The sequence below is a fragment of the Grammomys surdaster genome, unplaced genomic scaffold (assembly GCF_004785775.1).
Source record: "Grammomys surdaster isolate TR1022 unplaced genomic scaffold, NIH_TR_1.0 126091, whole genome shotgun sequence".
NCBI lineage: Eukaryota > Metazoa > Chordata > Mammalia > Rodentia > Muridae > Grammomys > Grammomys surdaster.
In genome coordinates this window covers 1,199,899-1,224,576 of record NW_021620899.1, presented here as the reverse complement: position 1 = coordinate 1,224,576, position 24,678 = coordinate 1,199,899, and the positions used below count along the sequence as shown (strand labels likewise).

Here is a 24,678-nt window from a genome sequence, read left to right as displayed (position 1 = left end):
GTCTCTCTAGGAGAGAAGTGCCTGCCTATGTTACCAGCCCTTAGATGTGGTTGTTTACTTCATCCTTCCAGGATATCACTTATACATTTCTCCATGGATCCAGGGCAGGCGACAGCCACAGAGGAGTCAAGTGGCTTTTCTCTGGATCATCTACAATTCCATTTGCATCAATTGCCATTCCTTCTCTATCCGGTGTTCTGGCATTGGGGCGAGTTGAGCATTTTTATAGGGATATTAGGGGAAGGACTGGGCCCTTTACAACTGAGGGTGGGGCCTAGCCTTTTTACATCTCGGATACATACTTCTGAAGACTGGTTGAAGGCCAGGATGTCCTCCCCTGTTTGCATTACAGGGCTATTGGAATTGCTGTTCAGTTGTCTGAGACAGAATCTTAAACCATGCTGACTTTAAAGTCACAGTCCTCCTACTTTAGCCTCCCAAGTGCTAGATTATAGGTGTGTATGATCAATCATGCCACATTTGTTTTTTAACTTTTCTCTGAGCCGGTGTTCCACTACACAGTCCGAGTCGACCTGAAATTCTCTTCACACTTGCATGCCCTTAAATGCTTCTGGGATGCATTTTTGTTTTTGAAGCCATTGAAGTACTTGGGTTTAACAGAGATGGTCAGCTGCAGAGGATAGACCCTCGACACACTTCAGCGGTTTTGGAAGGAACAGCAGATTTTTCCATTTTGCTCTTCACGTTCTCGGATTGTATGGTAAAGTGAAGCACATCAAAGCACAGGCAGCCAGAGCAGCTGTGCCGATGCCCAGCCATGCCAATGGTGGCGATGAGGGCAGCGACAATGAGGAGGTAGTGGAGGAACTGATGCTGCTGGTGTTGGTGGTGATACAAGTGAGGTGGTGGAGGAGGCTCTGAACGTGAAGACCACATTGGTGTTGCTGTGAGTGTTGTTGACTAAAACGGTAGTGGAGGAGCTGCTGCTGCTGCTGCTGCTGCTGCTGGCTGCTGTGTGTGTTGGTGATTAAAATGGGAGCCAGGTTGCTGATGTTGAACTGATGGGAGAGATGATGGAGAGGAAGTCCTGGTGATAATGGTGCTGGCGGGAAAGGCCGTATCAGCAGTGATTATGTGGAGGTAGACGTAGAAGTCATAGCTAAGGCCTACAGCAACACTAATAGCGATGCTGGAGACGGACTTACTAAGAATGCTGCAGTGGATCCGGAAGTCAACCACAGACAGAGCATTGGGTGAGCACTGCTAGGTCTAGCAGCCCAGTTTCAGTTATTTTCTTGCTGTTTTCATCCCAGACTGCTAGGTTTCTCAACCAGTCTCACAGGCAAAGGTGTCCAGTGGGAAATCTTAGCAGGCCTCCACCTAGGGCTCACATAGCCCACTCCCTCCCCGGTTTCCACTGGACATCTGGCAGTTCCATTTCCAAACCTGTCCTTCAACCCCACAGGTCTTGGTCCGCTCTCAAATAATTCCCACCAGGGACAGAAGAGCCAGAAAGGCGTGAGGGTGTGCCATCTTTTCAGCCAGGCTAACTCTAACCAATACAAATTGGCTTTGCAACTTACTCTTGGCCTGGGCCAAGATTCACCTCTAAGGAACCTGAACTTCAAAACTCAATGCCAAGCATATTCAAAAATAACCACTGGAACAGCCATAGCTGTTTCTTCCTTCTCTCTGGGGTGTGGGTCCCAGCACTGTGACATGGAACATCATTCTGGAGACCAAAATACTCTTCGCTTTCAAAAGACCGAAACATCCTTTTCTGAATTTTGTTTTTCTCCAATTCATATGCCTAGCAGCCTCCTTCCAAGCACCTTCACGTTCCTCAGCTGATCATCTGAGCATTTACCGACAGGCCACATGGCTCTGTAGTTACTTGCTTTGAAAATAATGCCATAATAGTTTTTATGAAAATTGGGTAAATATCTCTGCGATGCTATTTTAGTTAACAGTCCCAACAAGGCAATTACTCGTGGCGAGCATCCAGGATATCCTTTTAGACTTTCAAGTTTTGCTCTCAGGGTACTTAGCAAAGCTTCTCTCTCTCTCTCTCTCTCTCTCTCTCTCTCTCTCTCTGTTCTTCCTTTTCTTTCTCTTTTTCATTTTCTTTCTTTTCCCCCCAGACTGTTCCAGGCCAGATCATTGGAAAGAACAGATTTAGAGGGACATCTCAGGTCCTGAGGAGGAGGGAATGGATGAGCTGACCAGGACCACCACTGAAATCCGAGCTGAGCAAGCCAGAGTTTTGTCTGTTGTTTGCTGTCTCTGCCTTATGGTGATTGGCATTATTTCTCCCTGGCAGCTGGTCACCCAGGCTCTCCTCACAACAGCCTGGGTCTTCTCCTGCCCCTGTTCTTTTTTCCCAAACTTCTCTTTGCTGGACAGGAAAAAAAAAATACCCCCACTGTGTAGTTTTTCTATGCCAGACACTTGGTATGAAATAATGTCTAGGAACGTTTTCATATATGTGTGAGTCTTAAATGTACCAGGGATGGGATGGCAATCAATAACATTGTTAGGTTCAGCATTAACATGTAGAAAATGTCTGTATTTTATTCGACCCTCAAATTATCTTTGGAACATTTGAGTATGTTCAGTCCTATTCTCATGTTTCAAATGAAACTGGAGCCCAGAGACAGCTAGTAATTTTCCCAAGGCTCTGTGCATATGCACTAGATCTGGGAACAGAAAAGTTCAGGCTTTTACCACCACTTCCCACGGGCACTTAAGGCTGTGAAGCAGGTGGGCAGGAGAGGGCAGAAATGCCACCTTTAAACTATACAGCTGTAGCTTCCAATTAACAGTCATACTTTGAAGTTTTCTCTTGTGGGTGAAAACAGTAATTTATGTGGCAGCCCCTCAAATATCTGGGAACATGGGACTCCTCTTTAAGAATGTGGAATGGAGTCCCCTCTGTGTCCTCAACACTTCTCATTAAAGGGGACGTTGAGTAAATGTCCTCGACTTGGTTGTTCAAGACATTTCCTTAAATTGTGAAATTTTAAAGATAGATTCATGTATAGCTTCTGTTTGTCTGTGGCTGAATGGCCTGAAGCAAGTTACTTCACTTCTCTGGGCCTCCACTTCCATGTCAGGAAACAAGCAATGTTTCTGAGGCTGCTTGAAGCCAGAGAGTGTGAACTTGGAGTGTAGAACATGGGACTAGAGTCATCAGTTCCCCCTTTAGACCAGAGTGATTTATAATCTTCCTAATGCCAAGACCCTTCAGTACAGTTTCTCGTGTGGTAGTGACCCCCAACCATAAAATTATTTTCAGGGCTACGTCATAACTGTTATGAATAAATTAATTCACAAATTTATGTAGTTTCTAAATGTTTTGAGTTGTAATGTAAATACCTGTGCTTTCTGAAGGTCTTTGGTGACCCCTGTTGAAAGGGTCCATTGACCCCAGAGGGGTCATGACCTACAGGTTGAGAAACACTGCTGTAGATTCTTCAGGGTCCTGACAAGACTGTGGTTTAGAGTGTTTGGTACTATAGATTCTCTCTGTTTGGCCTTACACTGCTCCCAACATTTGCATACTTGACACTATCTCCATGTTCTGGTGGGTAAACTGAGGCCTGAGAATGGCAAGAACCATGTTCATGTCAAAGTACTGCTTGATAGAAATCCAAGGACTCCCTCTTCCCAGAACTCTATGATGCCTTCCCACGAGCAAGTCCCTGTGCTACTATAAAGCATAAGATTACATGTCTTACGATGGTGGTGATTTTTCTTTCCTCTAGTTTTACTTTGGTCTCTTGTTCTGTTCTGCAGTTCAGTTCAATGTTGTTTCTAGTACTATATTAATATGGTGTCATTTGTACATGGCGGGGGACGTGTGTGGTGGGGAAGAGGAGGACGTATGTTCTGAATGTCCATGAATTGCATGGCTGGTACACATAATGTCCTCTGCTTTTTATTTCTCATGTGGTACTAATTATATAAACACAAACATACACACACACCCAGCTGAATGCAGTATCTTTTGACCATGCAAAACTATTTTAAGTGCTTTTTGTTTCCTTTTCCCGACAACTATTTGGCACCTCTGTCTGTGTACAGTGTAATTAATGGAAAGTAGCGTAAGAAAATGAAGTGTCTAATTAAGGACTACAGGAAATGTTACCCAGTTGTGCAAGGTGGGCCTCAGTCTGGGTTCTTAGGACTGGCTGCTGGCCCTTTGTCTGAGGAATTTGTTTTGTTGAGTAGTTTTGCTTTCTTTCAGATGAATGTCGCTGCTGCTTTTATTTTCCTAATACAGGAAGTAGTAATTCCCTTTATTATATTAAGCTGTTTCCTTTTTAAGACTTTTTTTTTTTTTTGCAAGCTGGGCCTGCACATTTCCTTTGTCACGCTGATCTTCTATACTGTGTGTATGCTTCCTGAAGCCGTTTGTGTGTTGATGGAAACTATTAGCCTGTTGCTGCAGCCTGACCAGGCACAGGTTACTTAGTCTGCAAGCACCCTTTCATCCACAAAGACGCTTTCAGTCAAAGGAGTGATGCTGTGCACTGCTGAGAAGCACTGATGTCCACCGACAGTTTGAGGGGAGGACTGGGTGGGGTGAGGTTTCGAAGCACATGTTTTGGAGTTTTCATTTCTTCTGGCCATGGATTCAAATGTGGCTTCCATAGGCCAGTGGCTGGAAATGGTTCTGTCTGATGGCTGTCTCCTCACAGGCAGCTCCCAGACCTTTCTTGTTCATTTTTCCAAAACATGGATTCATGTCACTCAGAGAATGCTGTCACTTCTGCAGAGGCTATTAGGGTCAAGTATTTGGTCTCCCGTTAAAGTGTTGAGCTGTGGGACTTCAAAATAATTGGAAAAATTCATTTCCAATATCCTTAACCCTTAGCAACCCAAACCATCTACCCCTCCCCACTGTCCTTGGTTGAGGCAGGAAATTATTCTCTATACCACAGAATAGCATGCTTTGGATAGTCACACAATAAACTAAATTTCAGGTGGGATTGGGACATGAACTTTCAAACTTTCCGTTAGAGTCTCTCTTTTCTGAGTGCCATCTTTCTTCAGAAACAAGGTTCTTGTGTGGTTCTGCTTTTATGCCTTTTGGATTTTGCTTTGTTTGATCTCCAAGTCTTATGTTAGACAAGCCCACTGTCAATGTTCAAAAATTGATTGTTCTGCTGAGGCTATAACTCTGTGGATCTATGATAAATCTTTGACTGACAACTTTAGAATGTTTGAGTCCTGTGGCATGTGAATTGTATTTCAGGTAAGCTGATACGTATTTGAATACAATATTTTCCTTCATTCAGAATTCTCAAAGTGAATAAGCTGACGTGTTTACATTCATTTTCCTTATGATGTTATATGCCCTTTCATAGTTTTCCCCTGAGCCTTCACACTTCTTAGCTAAATAGATGTAATTGTTAATGCCGAGCCTTACATTTATTTTTCTTTAACCAACAAGTATGAGTTTTAGCACTTGCCAAGCTTCTGAAGCCAAATTATCATAGGGACAATAATAATGTAGGACGAGAAGAGCATTGTCACAGGAATTATTAATAGTAAATTAAAGTAGCAATTGGAACTGCAGCCATTCTGTTGGGAAAGCACAATAGTGTCTTAAGTGTGACTGTGGTGACAGGGAGCCAACAATTGAGTCCCTGCTAATGGCCCAACAGGGGAAGGGCTTGAAAAGAAGCACTGAGTGGTTTACATTACAAAGGGATTGTCTGAGAGCTGCACCAGCGTGGTCAGGAGGGGAGGTCTGCTGGAGACAGGAGGATGAGAACCATAGAACTGTCAAGGGCATCTTGGGGGTTTAGACAGGGGCTGTGGCAGCTAGACGCAGCCCACTGAAGCAGACATGTCCATGGCCTGCCCAATGTTGATTGACAAAAAGGAAACACAATGAGGAGATAATTGAGCGAACCAGGAGGCCTGGACAAGTGTCACGGGATCCAAAAGTGAGTCCTGGGAGCACTGGCTGAAAATGCTCCAGCCTTCACTCTGATCAGAACTGAACCATTCTATAGAGAATACAGCTGCTGAGAGACAGAGATAGAGAGAAAGATGCTGGGATTGCAAATGTATGGAACAGAGTATGTCCTTGACAAATGATGAACTCCCACTTATGGTTACACAACTCTAATGCATACACACACACTCACATGTGACATAGACTACTTTCACTGGATACACACACACACACACACACACACACACACACACACACACACACACAAAACTGTCTAGAACCGAATCCGGAGCCACCGTCTCATTTGCTCGAACCCTGTCCGTTGTAGTATTTTCCCCTCATGGTCCAGGCTGCAGCACATAATGATCATGTGCTGTGTGTAGTTGTCATGCATAGAGAGACAGCACAAAGGAGGCAAAATGGCCAATGCCACACGAATGCTCTCCCTGGGAGACATGGCTGGCCACATTATGGAGTTCTTCTGAGACTTCCATTCTTGCCAGTTACGGCATAGCCCCAGTGACTTCTTCACACAGACAGATCTATTCTTACCGTTGGGCCTTCACATTCAAGCTTCTCATTGAGTTGAACGTGGCTGGTTCCTTCTTGTCTTTACCTCTCAGTTGAAATGTCATCTCTACAAGAAGACATCCCAGTCACTGAAATAATGATCTGATTGTCTTGTCACCCCATTTAAATGATCTGCCTGGGCATCTCAGTTGCTTATAATTTTTCTTTTGACTGACATCCAAAATATCCCAAACAACATCTTACACAGGGTAAGCACTCCAAAAATATTTGAATGAAAGTACCAATTTAACGTCCAGAGACAAGGAGTCATTAAAATGACTTTATACAGGCTTTATGCAGTGAAGTACTTCAGAACTTAAATCAGAGACACAGACTCATGGCTTACAGGTAAAGGCACTTCTTAGCAAGCTTCACACGCTGAGTTTGATCTCTGGAACCCACGTGGTGAAAGGAGAGAACTGTTTCTGCAAGTTGTCCTCTGTTCTACACGCATGTACCATGACAAGCCTCACATACAAAATAATGTTTAAAACAGTTAAAAAACCATGACCCTACATTAGGATATTGATGAGTTGGATACACATCCACATATTTGAATTCAGTATTAAATGTTTGCGACATGTAAAATGCTCTATAGTTTCAACTCTAATCTCTTGTTATACAGGAATTGTGTGGGTACAAAGTATCTATAAAAAGACACAACGCTGATCAGACTGTTAACGCGACTTAGCGTCAGAAGGACATTCTTAAATCTGGAGTGCCCGGTGAAGTTGTGTGGAAAGAAGCAGTAATTGATGTGGGCTTTGAAAGGGCTCAGGACTTCTGAGGGCAGGGCTAGCAAAGAGGAAGAACAAAGATAGGACAGGAACAATAAGCACACAGGAGACCCAGAGGAGGCGGCTCCAGCTGAATAGAAAGCTCGTGCTTTGCAGATACTGGGAAGCAGCAGAGAGACTGGAGGTAGCCTGGCTTTTGGGATGACTTAAAATCAAGCAGAGAGACGGTTTTAGGTTAGGAGTGGCAAGAAATAAGAAATGATTATCAAGTCTTGAGAACAAGGGCAGTGTGATGACATTGGTATTTTCGGAAAATTACTCAGTACAGGGAGTGAAATGAGGCTGGCAGTTGGGGGTGTAACACCAGTATCCATCTGGTGTCCGTGGCAGACTCCAAAGTCGGCCTCAGCTATGCTTTGCCTGGACACAGCCTTAGAGCGTCTTCACCCAGGCCTCCAGTCAGCCATCACTAATCAATCCGCATTGGCCCTGAAGCCTGCCTGCCTCCCTCTGTGTGTCACTGTGGAGAAAAGAACACAAGAGCCAAGGGGAGAAAGGCAGGGAGGCCCGGAGGATGAGAACCTGGACTTCAGTAGTTCTGAGAAGGCTTAATATCTTGAGATATTCCTTTTGTGCTCATAGGTTTGTATTTTAATTAGGGCCCAAAATAGAAATCTTTTTGTATATGTCATTATTCATTGTTAAAGAAACATTTGCTTTCTCATTCTAGGTCTCAGCCACTGGTGTGCAGTTTGTAAGGAGATGCTTCTTTATAACAGAAGCAAAAAAATAAACCTTTAAAACAGTAACTCTAGCAAATGATGTGCCAAAAAAAAAGACTCTTGACTGTTTTTAATCTACACAGATACCTGCTCTGACCTTTTGTTGGGAATAAACTGTCAGAATATGTTAAGATACTATTCTGTGTGTATGTATATACATACACACACACACACACACACATATATATATATATATATACACACACATACATACATATATGTATACATACACATACATTTGTTGTTGTCTGCTGTTTTTAAAGATGGTTCTTAAATTGCAAAATAGCAAACAAAATTAAAAATAAAAAGCAGTTGTCTCAACTTTGGTGGAAGCTTACACCATGTCAGAGTGTGGACTTCGGAAAGAATAGTGTTTATCTTAGCTGCATGCTGAAGTTGGAAAGTGAAATTAACAGTAACCAAAAGGCTTTTCTGGATAGCTTATCACAAAGGGGGAAACATAAATCCGGTGGCAAATCAACCCTCCCTTATGAGCTGTAATCCTTGGATCTGTCTGAAAACACTATTGCTTTATGGTAGAAACCTTTCCCTGCATACTTGACTGGGACATCTTCAAAGCTCCACTCTGAGGGTGGTTGAAGGCACTAACAGCAGGTGAGCATTTTTACTGATGATTTGTCTTTAACATTCTTTTCTTTTTCTTTTCTCTCTCTCTCTTTTTTTTTTTTTTACCTGGGCTTATGATCAAGAGCTTACAAGACCCTATTAAAAAGCTAGTTGAGAAAGAAGGGAAGAAGAGCTCCCGGAGGGAAAAGCGAGAGGCTGTGGCAAAGGAGCCCAGACAGTAAGTCCCAGGCTCCTCCCTCTTGATATACACTTCCTTCCAACAGGTGAGGGCAGTACAATCCGCAGAGGCAAGCCCAGGTGAGGCCAGCGACTAGACAAGGTCACCCATGTCCTCACTAAAAGGCAGGCCTCCCCATGCTGTGAGCTTCATGTGCTCTGTGGATTTCTTTCATAACCAGAAAGGTTATGACCTCCATGTGTTGTCATCAAAATCAAAATTCACAAGATATCCTACACGGGGAGATCCCCCACCTTTTCTCTTCTAGAAGTCTATGGCTTATGAAATTGCTTAGCCATGTGTGTAGTCTAAAAGTATGTGGGGTTGTGACTCTCTTCCTTCACTGCTCTGTCTTTATTCTCTTTCTTCTCTGAAGCAAAGGATAGCCCAGAGAGTAGGAAGTGGTTTCCCTGCCTCTGTTTTTCACCTCTTATTTAGAAACACCAAGGTATATTTACAGCACATGATCCCTAATGTCACACCGGGAGAAGGAACTTGGAACATGCGGCAATGTCTGTGGAGATGAACAGCAGTCACTCTGAACTGCCTGACCTGGGGAAGCACAAAGCATTATTTTCCCCATTCTATTCCTCCTCTGTACACCTCCAAAACTTAGACAGCTTTATGGTTAGACAGGCTGACATTTTTATTGTAGTTTTAAGAAAGTTTCAGATGTGTTAGATGTGTATTTAGTCCCATAGAAATATTTGCTCCCAACATTAGCCCCCTTTTTAGTTTTAAAGAAAATACTGGAAATTTTCTCTGGTGCAGAACCCAGATAAGTTCTCACTGTTGAACAGACCATAGGATGTGCTCTGGGTCCACATAATCACCTCCTGGGAAGGGGCATCTAGTAACTGCCTGCTCTGTGCTGGCACAATGTAGGGGTTCTCTGTGGTACGCCTTCTCACACTGACCATCTGAGCATCCATCTACCCATGTCCACATTGTATGGAGGCCAGAGGGGGCTCAGAAAGGGCAAGGTACTATAATGAACTCCATTAGAAGCCATGTCCAGAGCAAATCCCAAAAGAATCTTACCATATAAGCTAATGCAGTCCATGCAGTCTAAATAAAGCATTGGCTGTACCAGGAGGTATCTACATAGTTTTCTCGATGTGTTGACTTTCACCAATTTCAGAGTTCTCAAGTGTCTTAGTACTTTCTTTGAAAGCTCAAAATGTATACCAGTCACTGTTTAAAATGATAGTGAAAAGTGAACTTTTAGAAGGAATTTTGTTCAGAATTAGCAGATTAAAGTGGGCTGTAGAGCTAGAAAGAACCAAATGAGTGTCAGGGTGGTGGAGAGTCTGCCTGTGAAGTCAGAGGAGGAGCTATTCCGATGAGCAAGTGTGCCTCTGGGTTTGGGAGTGACCCTGCCTTCTGCCTTCTGCCTTCTGTGTAGTTTAGTGTCTCTTTTTTAAACCTAGGAATCAGGATTGTCTAACAGTCCCTTTCTATAGTTCTTCCCAGTGGTAACTATGTGAGTGGATGGCAGTCATCCATAAATGGCCATCAAGATGTTTACAGAGTGTGTGCCGTATGGGGAAGCCATGCTCATGCATGAAGGTGCTAGAAAATGTTACAGAGCACAAGCAATGCTATTTCTTCCCCAGAAAATATATGCCATACAAATGACCCCCCCTCTCTCCACCTCCCTCCCTATACTCTCAAACCCCCCACCCCGTGTGTGTGTTGCTATAAGTGAAGCCATAGATAGTGCACTGAAGATACAGTTACCCATAAAAATAAATTTGCAGAATGGTGTGAAATCGACTTTCTTTTTATTTTAAGGTTAATTTCTTTGGAGGATGAGAACCAGCACAAAGAATCCTCTACTTGTAAGAGTAAGTTTTAATTTCCATTTAAATTGCTTTTTTTTTTCAAACTCCTTTCTGGCTCTTCTTTCTGTCTTGAGAAAAGACTGTATTAATTTGCTTCCTGTAGTCCCAGATATTAATGATGTCAATCCTTGAAAAGTACATCATGTATTTCAAGATGGCCAGAAAATATCTCATTAGGGAACATTTCTGAACTGGCCTGAGTACTCTTGATATCACACCCTGGGTGTGGTAATTGCTAATTTCCTGTTGGGTGTTCCTCTTTGTTGGAGACAGGAGAGCTCAGATTTTGCCCTACCAGGACCACATTAAGGCTTGGTGCCAACTACCTCAAGGTAAACTGAAGCCTACCTTAGGAGGAGAGTTGCATATGGGAGGCGGCACTCTGTTGTGGCATTTTACTGTCTCTGGCTCCTCCAGGTTTTCTGTCGGTTCCTTAACATAAAGGTACAGAGAATGGAAAATTATGGTAAAGCCAATGTGTAACAGTGCTGAACCCCTTACCCGCTGTTAACATCCTCATCGTTGGAAAGGTGGTTTACATTAAATGGGTCGCTAAAGATGCTATGTAGGTTACAAAAGTCACCCAGCCCTCTGATCAGAAAAGCCCTTGTAGGTTCCATCTTCCCTGCCTTGAGCTAGGCTATGGGACGTCTTCCAGGAAAGGAAGACTGTTCTTCTTTGCTTTTTCGTCTTTCACGTTTCTTCTTCACTCTATTCTTCACTTCTGGCTTTCCTTTCCTCTTTCTACAACCATTGGCCATGCCTGTGGCCTCCATCTTTACTCCTTCCTCTTGTACTTTCAATCAGAAAATAGAAAATAGCAAACAAAGAACAAGGAAGTGTGATCCATGCCTCTGATCCATCTGTGCTCCACAGGAGGTGGAGGCAAGAGCATTGGAAAGGAATTAAAGGTCATCTTCAGATATATATTTCACATACACACACACATATGCATTACATGTATGCATATATTCATATATATATAGACACATATATATAGTCTTAGGCCACCTAGACTCAATAAGACTTAGTTTTTAAAAACCAAAGCCAGCTTGCTAATTTGCTCCCAACACTTCACCTGTGTCCACTTGTGCATAGGTGCTTCACAGGCCACAGGGCTTGGCTGTGTCTACTTCAGGAGGTGTTTGCCAGCAATACTTGTGTTCCCAACACAGCACAGGGCTCCAGCAGCAAGCATTACACACCACACATAGCCAGATCTTTTTGGAATGAGGCTCACAGTCAACAGGGGAAGTAGATAGTAGCAACTACTCCTATCTCCAACTGTAGCACTGTTGGTCAGAGCTACCTATGAGAAGGTCAGCACTCTGAGTATGTGAAATGCAGAGGCCAAACTTAATTGAAGCAATTGGGGGACAAGCTAAGGCCATATACTATTATAAGACTTGCCAAAGGAAAAGGAATAGCCTGGGAGGAATGAGCCAGGAAGGACCAAGCCAAATCAGAAAAGCTACATTCCAGAGTCTAAGGGAAAGTAAGTAGGGGAGAGGCGGGGCCTGATTTTGTAGCCATAAACGGCTGTCTGTGTTGATCTAGACTTCCTGCCTCGGTGTCCCTCAGAGAACCTATGTATGGGAATCAAGGTCATTGAGTAGAACATATTTAGTTCTTTGGAAAAAATATAAACTCCAATTTATTATATTCATATAAAAGTTTCAAATCCATATAGCTTATATACATTTTGTATAATATGTAATATATATACAATATAATATATAATATATAATATATAGTATATAGTATATAATATATAATATATAATATATATAATATATACAGAAGAAAATGCAAATTTTCTTTCCTTATATAGTTTAATTGGATGTGATATTTGCATAATATTTTGAGATTGTGAATCTATTATAATGAAGCAGTGTTTGTCTTTTATTCTAAGACCTGTAGAAGGTCTGGTGAGCATATGAACAAACTGAGTTTGAGGCTGGTCTATCATGTGTGCATACATGCATGTATACCTATGTTTTTTTTATTGTGAGTCACAGGTAGTTCATAGGATAAATAAGTTCAAGGCATAGAGTTTTCCTATGTACCTTTGTCCCCATATATGCAACTTTTCACTGTCCACCTTACACCAGAGTGGAATATGCATATATATATAATGTGTGTATGTGTGTATACACATGCATACATACATATATATACACATATGTGTGTGAAATATATATCTGATTTATATATATATATATATATATATATATATATATATATATGATCTATGAGCCTTAGTAGATGTATCCTTATCACTCAAAGTTCACAATTTGTATACTGTTCACATCTAGTGTTCTATATTTGATGGGTATTATAAATACAAAATGAAATGTATTTTCCATTAAAGTATCCTATAACATATGATGACTGCTTCCTAGCCTTCTGTCCACCACCTATTCATCTCCTTACCCACTAAGCATGTCCTTTGTATCCATTAGTCTTTTCCCTGTCTCTGTAGCTTTTCTCAGAATTTGGAAATATTAGGTTTAAAGTCTGAAACAAAATGATTTTTTATTGAGTAGTCTTTCTTTTTATCTTAACCAGGCCCATATGGTTAGAATGTATTAGTGATACCAAGTAACAGTCAATTACTTAAGCCATTCATTTTTCCATGAATGGAAAATAGAACAGTATGTTAGAATTGTATGGCTATCTACTACTCTACATAACAGAGATTCATGGCCAAATTTCGATTCATTGAGAGCCAATAGCTGAAGTAGAAGGGAAACCGAGGACCACTGCTTTGCCTGAGTGAGTTAGATTGCTTATTCTTTCTGACAGTGTACATTTATCTCACACGGCATATAAACATGTGCCATTGTGAGCTGGTCATAACCACTTGCATATGTTCTATTACAGCTGAAGAGGGGAAAAGCGTTTTGTCCCCTATAGACAAAAGTTCTACACATGATGCATGCTCAGGTAAGCTAAGGACAGACTTCCCAGTTTTAATAATTTACTCAAAATCCAAATGTAATGGAATTTAACTCATAATTTATTGTGTTTCTCTTCACTTAAGGACCCATAGATGAATTATTAGATGTGAAACCTGAGGAAGGTAAGATTTACATTTACTTTGGAGTTTATAATTTGCTTAAATTTTTAACTTCTCCCTTTTTCCATGCCAAGAAAATCCAATACTTATCTTTTTAATAGCTTTACAGTCATAAACAAAAACAAATTAGGTGGCAGCCATTGTAAATGACCTTACCTATGATCAAGCAATATTTAATATGCTTGTTACTATATTTAATTAGATAGTGTTTATAAAGCTGAAAATGACAAAAGTACTATGTTGTAACAGAAAAACTAATCTTCCAAAGGAGATACCTGTGGATTTTGAATACTGATTCTCCCATCCATGGCCTTAAGCAATTTGCTTCATATATAAACCCTCTAAGTTTCAGCTGTTTTTCTGTGTAAAATGGAACTAAACACAACAGCATTCCCAGGTAACTGTTAAGAATGGACTCAGGTACGAAAAGGATATGTTGTACTTTATGGTGCAGGGATACTCTTGGAATGGCAGGCGAGTTGAGAAAAGAAGAGTACAAATGCTCACTAGATGGTATACAGTGCTATATTTTCATTGCTCAACCAGGCTAGACCTCTCATGCTGACACCCAAATAACCCCCTAAAAGAGAATGCAGGACCCTGGATTTGGATGAGACATCTAATACTAAGTAATCTAAAGAAACGGAATAGTTTCAGCATAATCCTAACTTTTACTTTTTTTATCCAAGAAAAGGTTTCCTTTTAATGATTTACTAAGAGTCCAAAATGCTCCTGAGATTCTGAGCCAAATATCAGAGTATCCCTTGACCTGGAGATTGGCATTCTGCCCTGTTCACACAGGTTTCTTACCACATAAAACTGACCAAGCTACCCTGTGGACCTCTGTTAACCAGGGTCAGCTCAGTCTGAGTTCGACCTGGTTGACTGTTGTTGTGACAGATGCTTGAGAGACGCAGTTTAAAGAAAGGTTTATCTTGGCTCAGGGATGCACGGCTTCGCTGCTTTTTAACTTTGTTGCAAGGCAGATAGATATATCATGGAAGAAGGGTATGGTAGAAGAAAGCTCTTTACCTTGTAGAAGCCAGAAAATCAACCAGCACCAAGGTATTCCTTTCAAAGATGTGCTCCTAGCCAGACACTTCCTCCAACTCAGTAATTCTACAGTTCCACCACATCGCTGTTGTCTACTCAACTTTTGAGTCTATCAATGGGTCAACTATTGATTTGGGCAAAACCCTCATGGTCTAGCTTTCTCTGAAACACAGATACTCCCAGAGGTATGCTTAATCATCTCCTAAGTGACCCTCCCTCCAGTCAAGCTAAAAACTAAGATAAACCATCAAAGTGTTGACCATATTCACAGAGTATTAGAGACAAAGTCTCTCAGTGATTGAAAGTCACAACAGCTTTGCCATTAACTTCCCAGGACTTGGGAATATAGACCCGGAGGCAGAAGTCTGCTTGCCTTATTAAAATCTCACAGAAGGCATCATGCTATGCACTATTTTATCAAAATGACATGTGATTAGTAAAACGGAAATCATACTGAGTAATGAGGCACATGAGTAAACAGTGTGAGTTGCCATCCATGGCCCCCATTTTTGAAAGGACCGTTTGCCTCTGAAAGAATAGAACAATTTAAGGGGATAAAAATATCCTTTACAAATTATTTTTTGAACACTAAAATAATTTAATCTTACCAAATTGTTATAAGAATAGTATAACATGCCCTAAGTATCTACTATCCAGTTTTTGCCAGTCTTACCATTTAGTGAATGCATTAATAATCTCACGCATGCTCTCTCTTACACTGATGGATTGATATTGCTCCTAGCCCCAGCATCTTCTTTGTATATAACTGTACTTAATTTTATTGCTTTAGTAGACTTGATTTTTGAATAGGTAGTCATTTTTTATTAGTACATAAGATAATAGAATATTATATTTTAAAAACTCACCCCTCTTCCTATACTGTAGCCCATACTCCATTTTGACAACAAAGTATCCACACACATACACGCATAGACGTCCATATGCTTGCTTCCTTCTTCCTTTATAAGGGGTAAAAAAAAAATGTCTTTATACAAAGATTTTTAAAATTTTTGTTAGAATACTACAACCTTAGCCTAAAGCCTACATTTCTTTAAATTAAATCAGAAATGCTTGCAGAAACCTGCTTGCATTCGTAAGCTTTCTTATATGGCAGAGTCCACTGGAGAAAGACTGACATCTTAATTGAAAGCAACTCTCATGCCCCATTGCTTTCTAGTTCTAAAGAGGGAGCTGTGATGTGTTCTTCCCTAATATATGTACTGGTTCTCCGGCAGAAAGATGGAGTCACAGATCTTCCTGATCAAGTACACTCTCACATAAGCCACTCTGTTCCTTCATCACTGTTGTCCCACAGAGCCCTGCGGTAGGCCTGAGTGATGCTCTCCACTGTCTATGTGTCTCTTCTGTGTGTACATCCCAGTAGGTGGTATCAGCTCTAAAACCACAGCCACAAATGCAGAGATACTTTCAACACACAGAGAACTTGTGACTGAAGAAAAGAATGCCCACTGATGTGTTCATTTTGAAATGCATGCCCTTTCAAAACTGCCTCGTGGCCTAAGTTCTGAATTAAAATGCTGATCATAATATGCAAAACACTTGAAAGAAGAAATAAAAGACACTTAATCCAAGAATGGCTGGTTTCATAGGACTCGGGAGCTGTAACTGTAGCTCTGTTTTCTTTTCCTCAAATGATAAAGTGATGAAAAACCAATATTTGGCCACACTGTATAAAAATATTCAGAGATTCTTGAAAATGGCTCTGAAGTCACCGTATGACCACCTGTGACATGTAACCTTCATTCACTAATTATAATATATATATATATGTTTTATATATATATGTTTTGTATATATATATATGTTTTATATGTTACATATGTATATATATATTTGTGCTCCTCAAGCTGGACACTCCTAACCCCTACCAAAATACCTTAACACAGAAGAAAAATGTAGTATAAAGCAAGTGAAATTTTGATAAGTTCAACTTATGTACATCTTATCAACAAGTCTTTATGAAAAACCACAAGGTCTAGGCCAATTAAAAAGCAAAACAAAACTATTACCCATATTTCATAAACTTGTTTGTCTTCTTTCTCTGTTCCTGCTCACCGTTCTGTCTTCTGGCCAGGTATAATGATGACAGTTCAGCCAGCAGCCAGCAGAACTCTAAGAGATAACCTTTAGCCCAAAGCCATCATGCGCTATATCATATGGCACCTAGTTTCTCCTGAGTCACTGAACTGTCACCTGCAGTCACCCTTAGAGTCAAATGGGAGATGTTTGCTTTGCCTCAGGACATGCAGTGACCGAGTAGTAAATTCTTTATCTGCTCATATAAACTCTTCCTTCAGTATGCTAGGATATTCTGGTGACCTGGGTCACCCTATGAAGTGATATACTTTTTCTTTCTGCGTGGTAGAGCTCGACCACTGAGCACCCCTCCCCCCCCAGCCCAACAGTTATACACTTTTAAAATAAATTACTGAAAGCAGAAGTGTGTCAGCAAATACCTGTAATCCCAGCACTTGGGAGACAAAGGATTAAAGTTCAGGTGTTCAAAGCCAGCATAACAAGTTTGAGCCAGCTCAGGCCATATTAAACTCTGCTTAAAGAAACCAAATAGATAATAAAACAAATGTTCTTAGTCGGGTAATAGAGTGCTCTGTATGGTATTATTCCTAAGGAGTTTCAAAGATTTGTTCATGTTTTTTATCAAGAGAGATTGGAGTAGGGTTTTAGCAATCAGGTAGTTTTGTATATGCCTACTTGGGGTTAGCATTCTTGGATTGTTCTTTTTCTTTCTAGAGAGCAGGTACAGATCCTTACTCAACCCCCATGCCCATGTGAGTTGGGATTTTTATTTATTATTACTATTTTTAAACCCCAAAGGAGTTTTTCAAAGCAGCATTCTTGAATTCCAAACAAGTACACTTTGTTAGCAGACCTGACAAATGTTTTTCTGCTTCGACGTTTTTGTCAGGTGGTTTCCTACCATCTTCCCCCACTGTCTTCGGGGTGCTAGGAGGATAGTGTTGGTGTTTGGGGTTTCGTACACACTGCAGGCCTGTGGCCTTTAAGATTAGTCATTCCGTGGGGTGTGGGGAACGGGGAGAAACCCAGAGAAGTGAGCCTTCCTGTTTCACACAGATGAAGGTAAATCAAGTGACATTTATCTGCTTGTTGCCCTGTGCTCTCATTTTCTGTCTATGTGTTATTTCCATCTTCTGTGTTCCTAATTTATGCTGAGGTCATGAAACTCAATATGATTTCAAAAGTTCTATCTGAATGGGCTGTCACCAGGTTTCCACGCTCTGCCTGAACTTGAGTTTCCTCTACATTTGAGCTTTTACAAGCTAGAACTCACCGGTTCAGGACCAGTTCTTCTAGGGAATGTTTTCCCGGAGCCCAGGCTTCTTATTTCTGGGCGTTGAGCAAGGCAGGTATATGGAGTGTTTTTGCTGTCTTGGACATTCTGCCTGTCTCTGCATGGTACTTAGAAGACTATTCTGACCTTAGAAAGCCTCACCCCTTCACAAAAGCTTCTTCTAGGAGTTTATGTGTAAGGTCTCAGTTGGTTCTCTATCAGCACACATAAAAATACCTATCTTCGTTCTGAAGGAAAGCCAAGCTTCCACAGAGAGAAAGCACTGACTTATGAATCAAAGCTCCCAGGCCAGAGTATCTGTAACTAAGAAATCACATGACCTTGGACAGGTAATCTGACCTGGGTCTATTTTTCCTCCTCTGTAAAATAAGTTAAAGGAAACAGTTTGTAAAAATCGTCTTGATTTAAAACAATATAGATGTGGTTTTGTTTTTGTTTTTTTCCATTGAGAAAAGAACAGCTAGTCCCCAGGCAGGAAAGCAGCGTCAAACATGGGTACCTTGGCTAAACCCTGTACTTCCCAGAAGGCAGCATTGCTAGGTAGCCTTACCCACTTCAGCTCTGGCAGAGCATGTGGAGATCCTGTATGCCACCATTAGGAAAGCTACTGTGTAAAGCTACTACTTTACGCTTTACAGCTGTCAGGAGGAGCATTTGTAAGATTTTGAGTAAGGAATGATTTCAGCTGGCCCTGGTGAAGGTGCAGGGTAGGAGGTCACCTCCTGGAGCTGTGGCCAGCTTGCCCACTACAAAGGATAAGATAAGAATTTGCAGTCAGGAGTTGGATTGAAGACAGGCGTTTGGAGACTCTAAGCCAAAGAAAGTTGTAGACCCCAACTCGGGAGCAGCCTTTATTTGTCTGAGTGGGAAGAGGCTCTGACAAGACTTCTCCCTAGGACATTACCCTATCTCTCATGTTTTCTTTGTCCCACTGGAGTGGCTCTGTTTTCAAAGCAGATAACAAGAGCTCACCCTCCAGAGCCCACTGACGAGAGGAGAGCACTGTTTCACAAGTCGCGGCTTGTCCGGTTACAGACATGAACCTGTCCATTTCGACTTGTAATTAAGTTTCCCTTACAAGTTATGCATAGTAATTTCAGGCATCTTAATTATTGGTGTAATAATTGGGAGGTTTCTGTGTTTTATGGGTCAAGTCAGTACCAGTTTCCTCGCTTTTAGCTACCTAAATAAGTTTCCTTTCCAGAGTACAGTTCACCGGGTAGCCTGCTTTAACTATTAAAAAGCCAGGGTGTGATGACTTTTTGAAAATATGCAACTTTTAATAATACATTAAAATGAGTGAATAAATAAGCAGAATGCCACATAATAGACCACCCTCAATCGTGAACTTTTGAAGCAAAATCTGAGTTTATAACTGACTCCATAGAGTGTTCACTCACTTTTGTGACTAAAATGCTTGCATTTGATAGGGTCTAGTGTTAATCAGAATTCTTTGTTCATAAGGATGGAGCCCATGTTGAGACAGGTTAGGATGAGAAATTTGCTTAAAATGCACCCGACCATGTAGCCGAGGACACAGCGGTCCATTGGCTCAAGCAAGACTCCCTCAGAAGCTGTCTAGGATGCTGTGTAAATTCCCTTTCTGGCTATTTAGGTTGTTTTCCTTTGTGTGCTGACTTTATTTTCACTAACAGTCTCAGATTTATATCTTTGGATCTGAAACTCCAAAAGAAAGGACAGGCCATTTTCTATTCAGTTTTCATATAGCAGATACAGGAAAGCCTTCAGGATGTATCCTAAGCCTTAAGCAGTAACCCTGAGTTGCTTACTGTGGGGAGAGAGGAGAGAGGAGAGAGAGAGGAGAGAGGAGGGAGGAGGGAGGAGGGAGGAGAGAGAGGAGAGAGAGGAGAGAGAGGAGGAGAGAGAGAGAGAAACCTCGACCAGCCCAACCACATGCAGAGTGAAGGGTGTTGAGGTCTCCTAGGGTGCATGTCACCAGGATTTCAGAGGGAAAGTACTTCTCAAGAGAAAAACAACTGCAAGAAAGGGAAGAGATGCTAAGTTAGCAGAAGCCACTAGTGTCTCCATACTGTAGCATGAAGCCTAGACGTAAACAAGAAGGAGAAGTTTTATCCTCTGCTTATGTGTCGAGGACTCCTCATCTGTGATCTGTGGCTCTGCTGTTCACGGTGGTCTTTGCTGGACAGCCATCCTAGTCGCCATGGTGACCCCTCCCCAAGCCTGGCTTTTACAGGCATTGCTAAAAGATGCACTTAAGATCCAACACTCATTCCAAGTGTCACTTAAGTGGGTTTGGCTTAGTAATCATATGGTTTTCTCTAGGCCAGAAAGAAATCAGGAGGAAGGGTTTGGACACTCCAGTGTTGCCAGAAAATAGTAAGTTCAGAGATTTGAAAGGTAACCACAGCTTAAGAAGGTGATTCTGGGAGAGGTTGAAAGGGGAGGGATTCATGTAAATGCATGTGTTGGGGGACATATCTGAGACATGAGGGTACCATCCCTCTATGCCTTCCTGTATGGCGGCAGGCAGGCGAGCAGCCTGTACTACACCGTCTTCCTGCCTTACCTACCCTCTTAGTCTGGGGCCCTGCAGCGAGGTGGGAATCCTGTTCACAGAACCCAGTTCCTGCTGCCTTATTCACCTAGCACGCCCACAGGCTATGTCTGGCTGAAAATGCCTTTGATAGCATAAACAATAAAAATGCTTAAATTAGACAGTTGTCTGATTAAAGTGATGTTTTGCTTCTATTTTAAAACCACAGTGATAGGAGCTACTAAATTCCCCCTCCCTGATTTATAGCTAGTTTTCCAAAGTTAAACAAAAGAAAACAAAACAAACCCTTAATCTCTAGATTCTTATGTAACGTGTAGGTGAAAACAGACTCAGCAAAAGAACACACAGAAGCTTTACTTAAACAGCAATAACCTTAACTACTAATCACCAGATATATGAATATATTTGAGGAAATCCCGATAATCTTGTTTTATCATGATCTTCAGAATTTCAGTGTGGCTCAGAAAAACATTAGGAACCATGATGTTTTCCACGCTTCATGGCTTATAATAATGTTTGCAGTCTGCACGTGGCAATTAAATTCCATAAACAAAGCAACATGTAATACTTGTCTCAGCTCTTCATTCTTAAAATAGGCAGGAAAACTCAATAAAAGAGCTTGGCATAAGATTTATGAGAGCCATGCCTCTGTTCTCCTCATAAGTAGTATTCAGTGTCTGGTCACTGTTCATATATGAGAATGGTTCTCTCTTTAAAGTCAGCTGGCCACATAACTCTGATACAGTATTCCTAGTTTCCTGACATTCTAAGCTGGCCCTCCCTCCTATGACAATCTCAAGGATGACCCATCTGAGCATCAGAGGGCCAAGGTCTGCTGAAGGTGGGTTGGGCCTGAACTCCCCTTGGGTCTAGGGTTCATTGCCACCTTCCAGTACTAATGTCTGAGGCCTGTGAAGTGAATCCTCTGCATCAGACCTTGGCTTACCAGCTCCCTCTGGGTCACTCTCTGGCTGCTACTCGTAGGCAAGCCAGATCCACCTTTCCTTTGCTTCTTGCAGCTGTTACTGCAAACATCTGTGTTGGGCGTTGATGCGCCTCCTGACATGCTCCCCTGGGCCAGGGTGTGGTAAGGTTTCTCCCCAGCTTGGGTGGCAAGACAGGCTGCCACATGGTGTGCTTGCTGCTCCAGCCCAGGGAGTGTGGATGGAGGGCTTGTGTGGGAAGATTCGGGAAGGCTTACAAACAAGAAACTAAGATCTCCAACAGCTTTCAGTTCTGGCTTTGTTTCAGACCTGGGAATGTTTTGTCAGATCTGCTTTTATGTTAAGGAAAAACCCAAACCCTAGACTTCGTGGAAAATATTTCAATGCAATTCTAGTAATGCTCAAAAGCTGTATTTGCTTTGGAAGAAAGGGGATGAGGGAACATAGAATTTAAAATGTATTTCTGAAATCTGTTACTAAAGGGTGTCATGGGACAAATTTCTGTTCTGGTTAGGTCTCTTAAATCAGCCATCATTCAGTTTGTCCCAGTCCAACCCCCATGACAGCTGTTCCTGAGGCTAAAGCCCTTGGAAGTCATATGCTCTGTGCTCTGTTGCCTTTACCAGCTTGCCTGGGTCCCATGGCGGGGACCCCAGAACCTGAAAGTGGGGACAAGGACGACCTCTTGCTGTTGAATGAGATCTTCAGCACTTCCTGTCTGGATGAAGGGGAGTTCAGCAGAGAGTGGGCTGCGGTGTTTGGAGATGACCGGCTAAAGGAGCCAGCCCCCATGGGGGCCCAGGGAGAGCCAGACCCCAAGCCCCCGATAGGCTCTGGATTCCTTCCTTCACAACTTTTAGACCAAAATATGAAAGATCTCCAGGCCTCTCTCCAAGGTAGGTACCACAGTGACTAGAAGCACTTTTATTGTTTTGCCTGTTCAGTCATCACCCACCCCTTTAATACAGAAGTATTTTTGTCTGTGTATGCATTCTCTATTTTCACTTTATAACCAGTATCTTTTAATTTTATTTTTAGTGTAACTGTTTGTTGTTGTTACTGTTATTATTATCATTATTATTATTATTATATCCATCGACTTTTTAGCTGAAATCTCCAAATCATACCCCAACTTTAAGACAGAGTGTCAGACTAGAGATCAATTCTTTCTAATAATTTCCTCCCTCTCAGGACTTTCTTAGGAAGGTGAGAGGAGGTTCTGGCTCTTATTTTCTCTCTCAGGTGGATTTAAGGTGTATGCTTCTGACCTCAGCACACAAAGTAAATCCCCATCACTGCCTCAGAACAAACAGGGTTTTCACCCTGACCAAAGTAGTCGTGTGACACGCATGAGAGAATGAGGCCTTCACAGTTAAAACCCTGTGGTTTTTAAACGGACTGACTGTGACTGCCGTGCAGATACTGCCTGCATGCCTACATACACACCATCCTTATAGGTCCTAAGTGGCATTTCGCTGGACCTTTTAACTTTGTCTCCATCATATATTGTGTTCACTCTTGCTCGAGTTACACCTTGACCCGTCCCTACCTCATGTATGCCCCAACTCAGGAGTTCCTATTTCAACTACAGCATACAAAGTAAGTCCTCATCACGGCATCAGAACAAACAGGGTTTCCACCCTGTCCAAAGTATTCTTCACTCAGAAGGGTTCAGGGTGCACCAGGGCTCAGCCTCAGGCCACATGCTGGCTGAACATTGCTGCTGTGCCCACCCCCCCAACCCCACCCAATGATTCAAAGTACAAAAACAAGCTCAATGGTGAAGCCTGGACTTTCTAAACGGGTCTTGTGAAGAAAATTGTTTTCTTCTATTGTGAATTTTTTTTCTTTCCTCTCATGCTACGTAAACTAAAATAGGGATGACTGCTATTAAGACAGGTTCAAATTGCTTTGGTTTTTCCAAGAACTTAAGCTATCTCCTTGATAAACACCATGTTTACGAGGCACTTAAAGTGGAGAGCAACTGGCAGAGTTGGAGATGGTTAAGTAATTATGAGCTATTACAACCTTAGCTCTTTGGAAATGAAGTCATTCATACGGGACCTAAAGGAGCAAGATGAAAAAAGTGCCCCCCCCACACACATATCTTTTTTAATGAACTACCTTTCCCTTTTAGTTTCTTTGTAAATCCTGTTTTGCACCCGTCTCATGTGTTAGCAGTCATGGGATTGGAGACTACAGGGATAGAGAGAATGCTAGCCGTCTGCATCTGCTCACTGTGTTCCACCTCTGGGTGAAGCCTAGTGAGGGAGCCTGCCAGCTCTCTTCACGTTTACCACAACCTTCTTGGAGGAGAGGACCTAATAGTTGTGGAAGCCTCGAGAAGCCAGATCTTCAGCCCACCTCTGTGAGGTTCTGAAGTCCCTCCAGCCGAGCTACAGAATGATCCTTACTAACCCCCATCCCAGCTCTACTGCGCGTGCCCATGCTCTGCGGCTACAGGGAGCAGTAGAGGCTGATAGTTCCTGCCCGAGTGAGAAAGCAGGGTTCCATAGCCTCTTCCTGGACAATGTGTGAAGAGCTCTGGTCAGAGAGAACCCAAGAGCTGTAACAAGACGGTGACTGTGGGCTTTGCATGATCGGCCTTGCACCTCGTCTGAAGAGAAGGCACCAAACCACGTGTGGGACAGCAGAGGGAGGTGTTCTGAGAGTAAGAGAGAAATGCAAGATGTGACCTGGAACGGGAAAGGGGTGCCACAAAGAGAGGCCATGCCTCTCTCGGGCAAACCATCTCATTTGATATTACCATCCTAATGCTTTAGCAAGGTACCCCCTCATTAGCCAGCATCTTCTGGGGTCCCCCTTTGTGACAAGCACTGGCAATGTGTCTGTGAACACGGCAGGCAAAGCTCTCTGCCTTCCCGGAACTCATTTTCTAATGGGGAGGAAATGGGGAACAATAAACATGAGAAATAATACACAGTAAGTGATGAGAAAATAAACACAGCCGGACAGCTAGGGAGTGATCTGTGATAGGTGTGTGTGTGTGGGGGGGGGAGGTGGAGATGGAATGGAGCTAGGGAAGCAGT

At 42.2% G+C, this 24,678-nt stretch overlaps 1 protein-coding gene across 3 annotated transcripts in view; it reads left to right on the top strand.

Moving 5' to 3' along the window:
- The window catches only part of Ica1 (islet cell autoantigen 1), a 136,707-nt gene that overhangs the window by 101,917 nt on the left and 10,112 nt on the right, over nt 1–24,678 (top strand). For 2 of the 3 annotated variants that reach the window (XM_028755950.1, XM_028755949.1), the window contains exons 9-14: nt 8,726–8,820; nt 10,615–10,667; nt 13,548–13,610; nt 13,708–13,746; nt 20,453–20,506; nt 22,255–22,524. In XM_028755950.1, coding sequence (XP_028611783.1) covers nt 8,726–8,820; nt 10,615–10,667; nt 13,548–13,610; nt 13,708–13,746; nt 20,453–20,506; nt 22,255–22,524 — 574 coding nt within the window. The remainder of the gene's footprint in view (nt 1–8,725; nt 8,821–10,614; nt 10,668–13,547; nt 13,611–13,707; nt 13,747–20,452; nt 20,507–22,254; nt 22,525–24,678) is intronic. The other variant, XM_028755951.1, reaches the window with a different exon arrangement.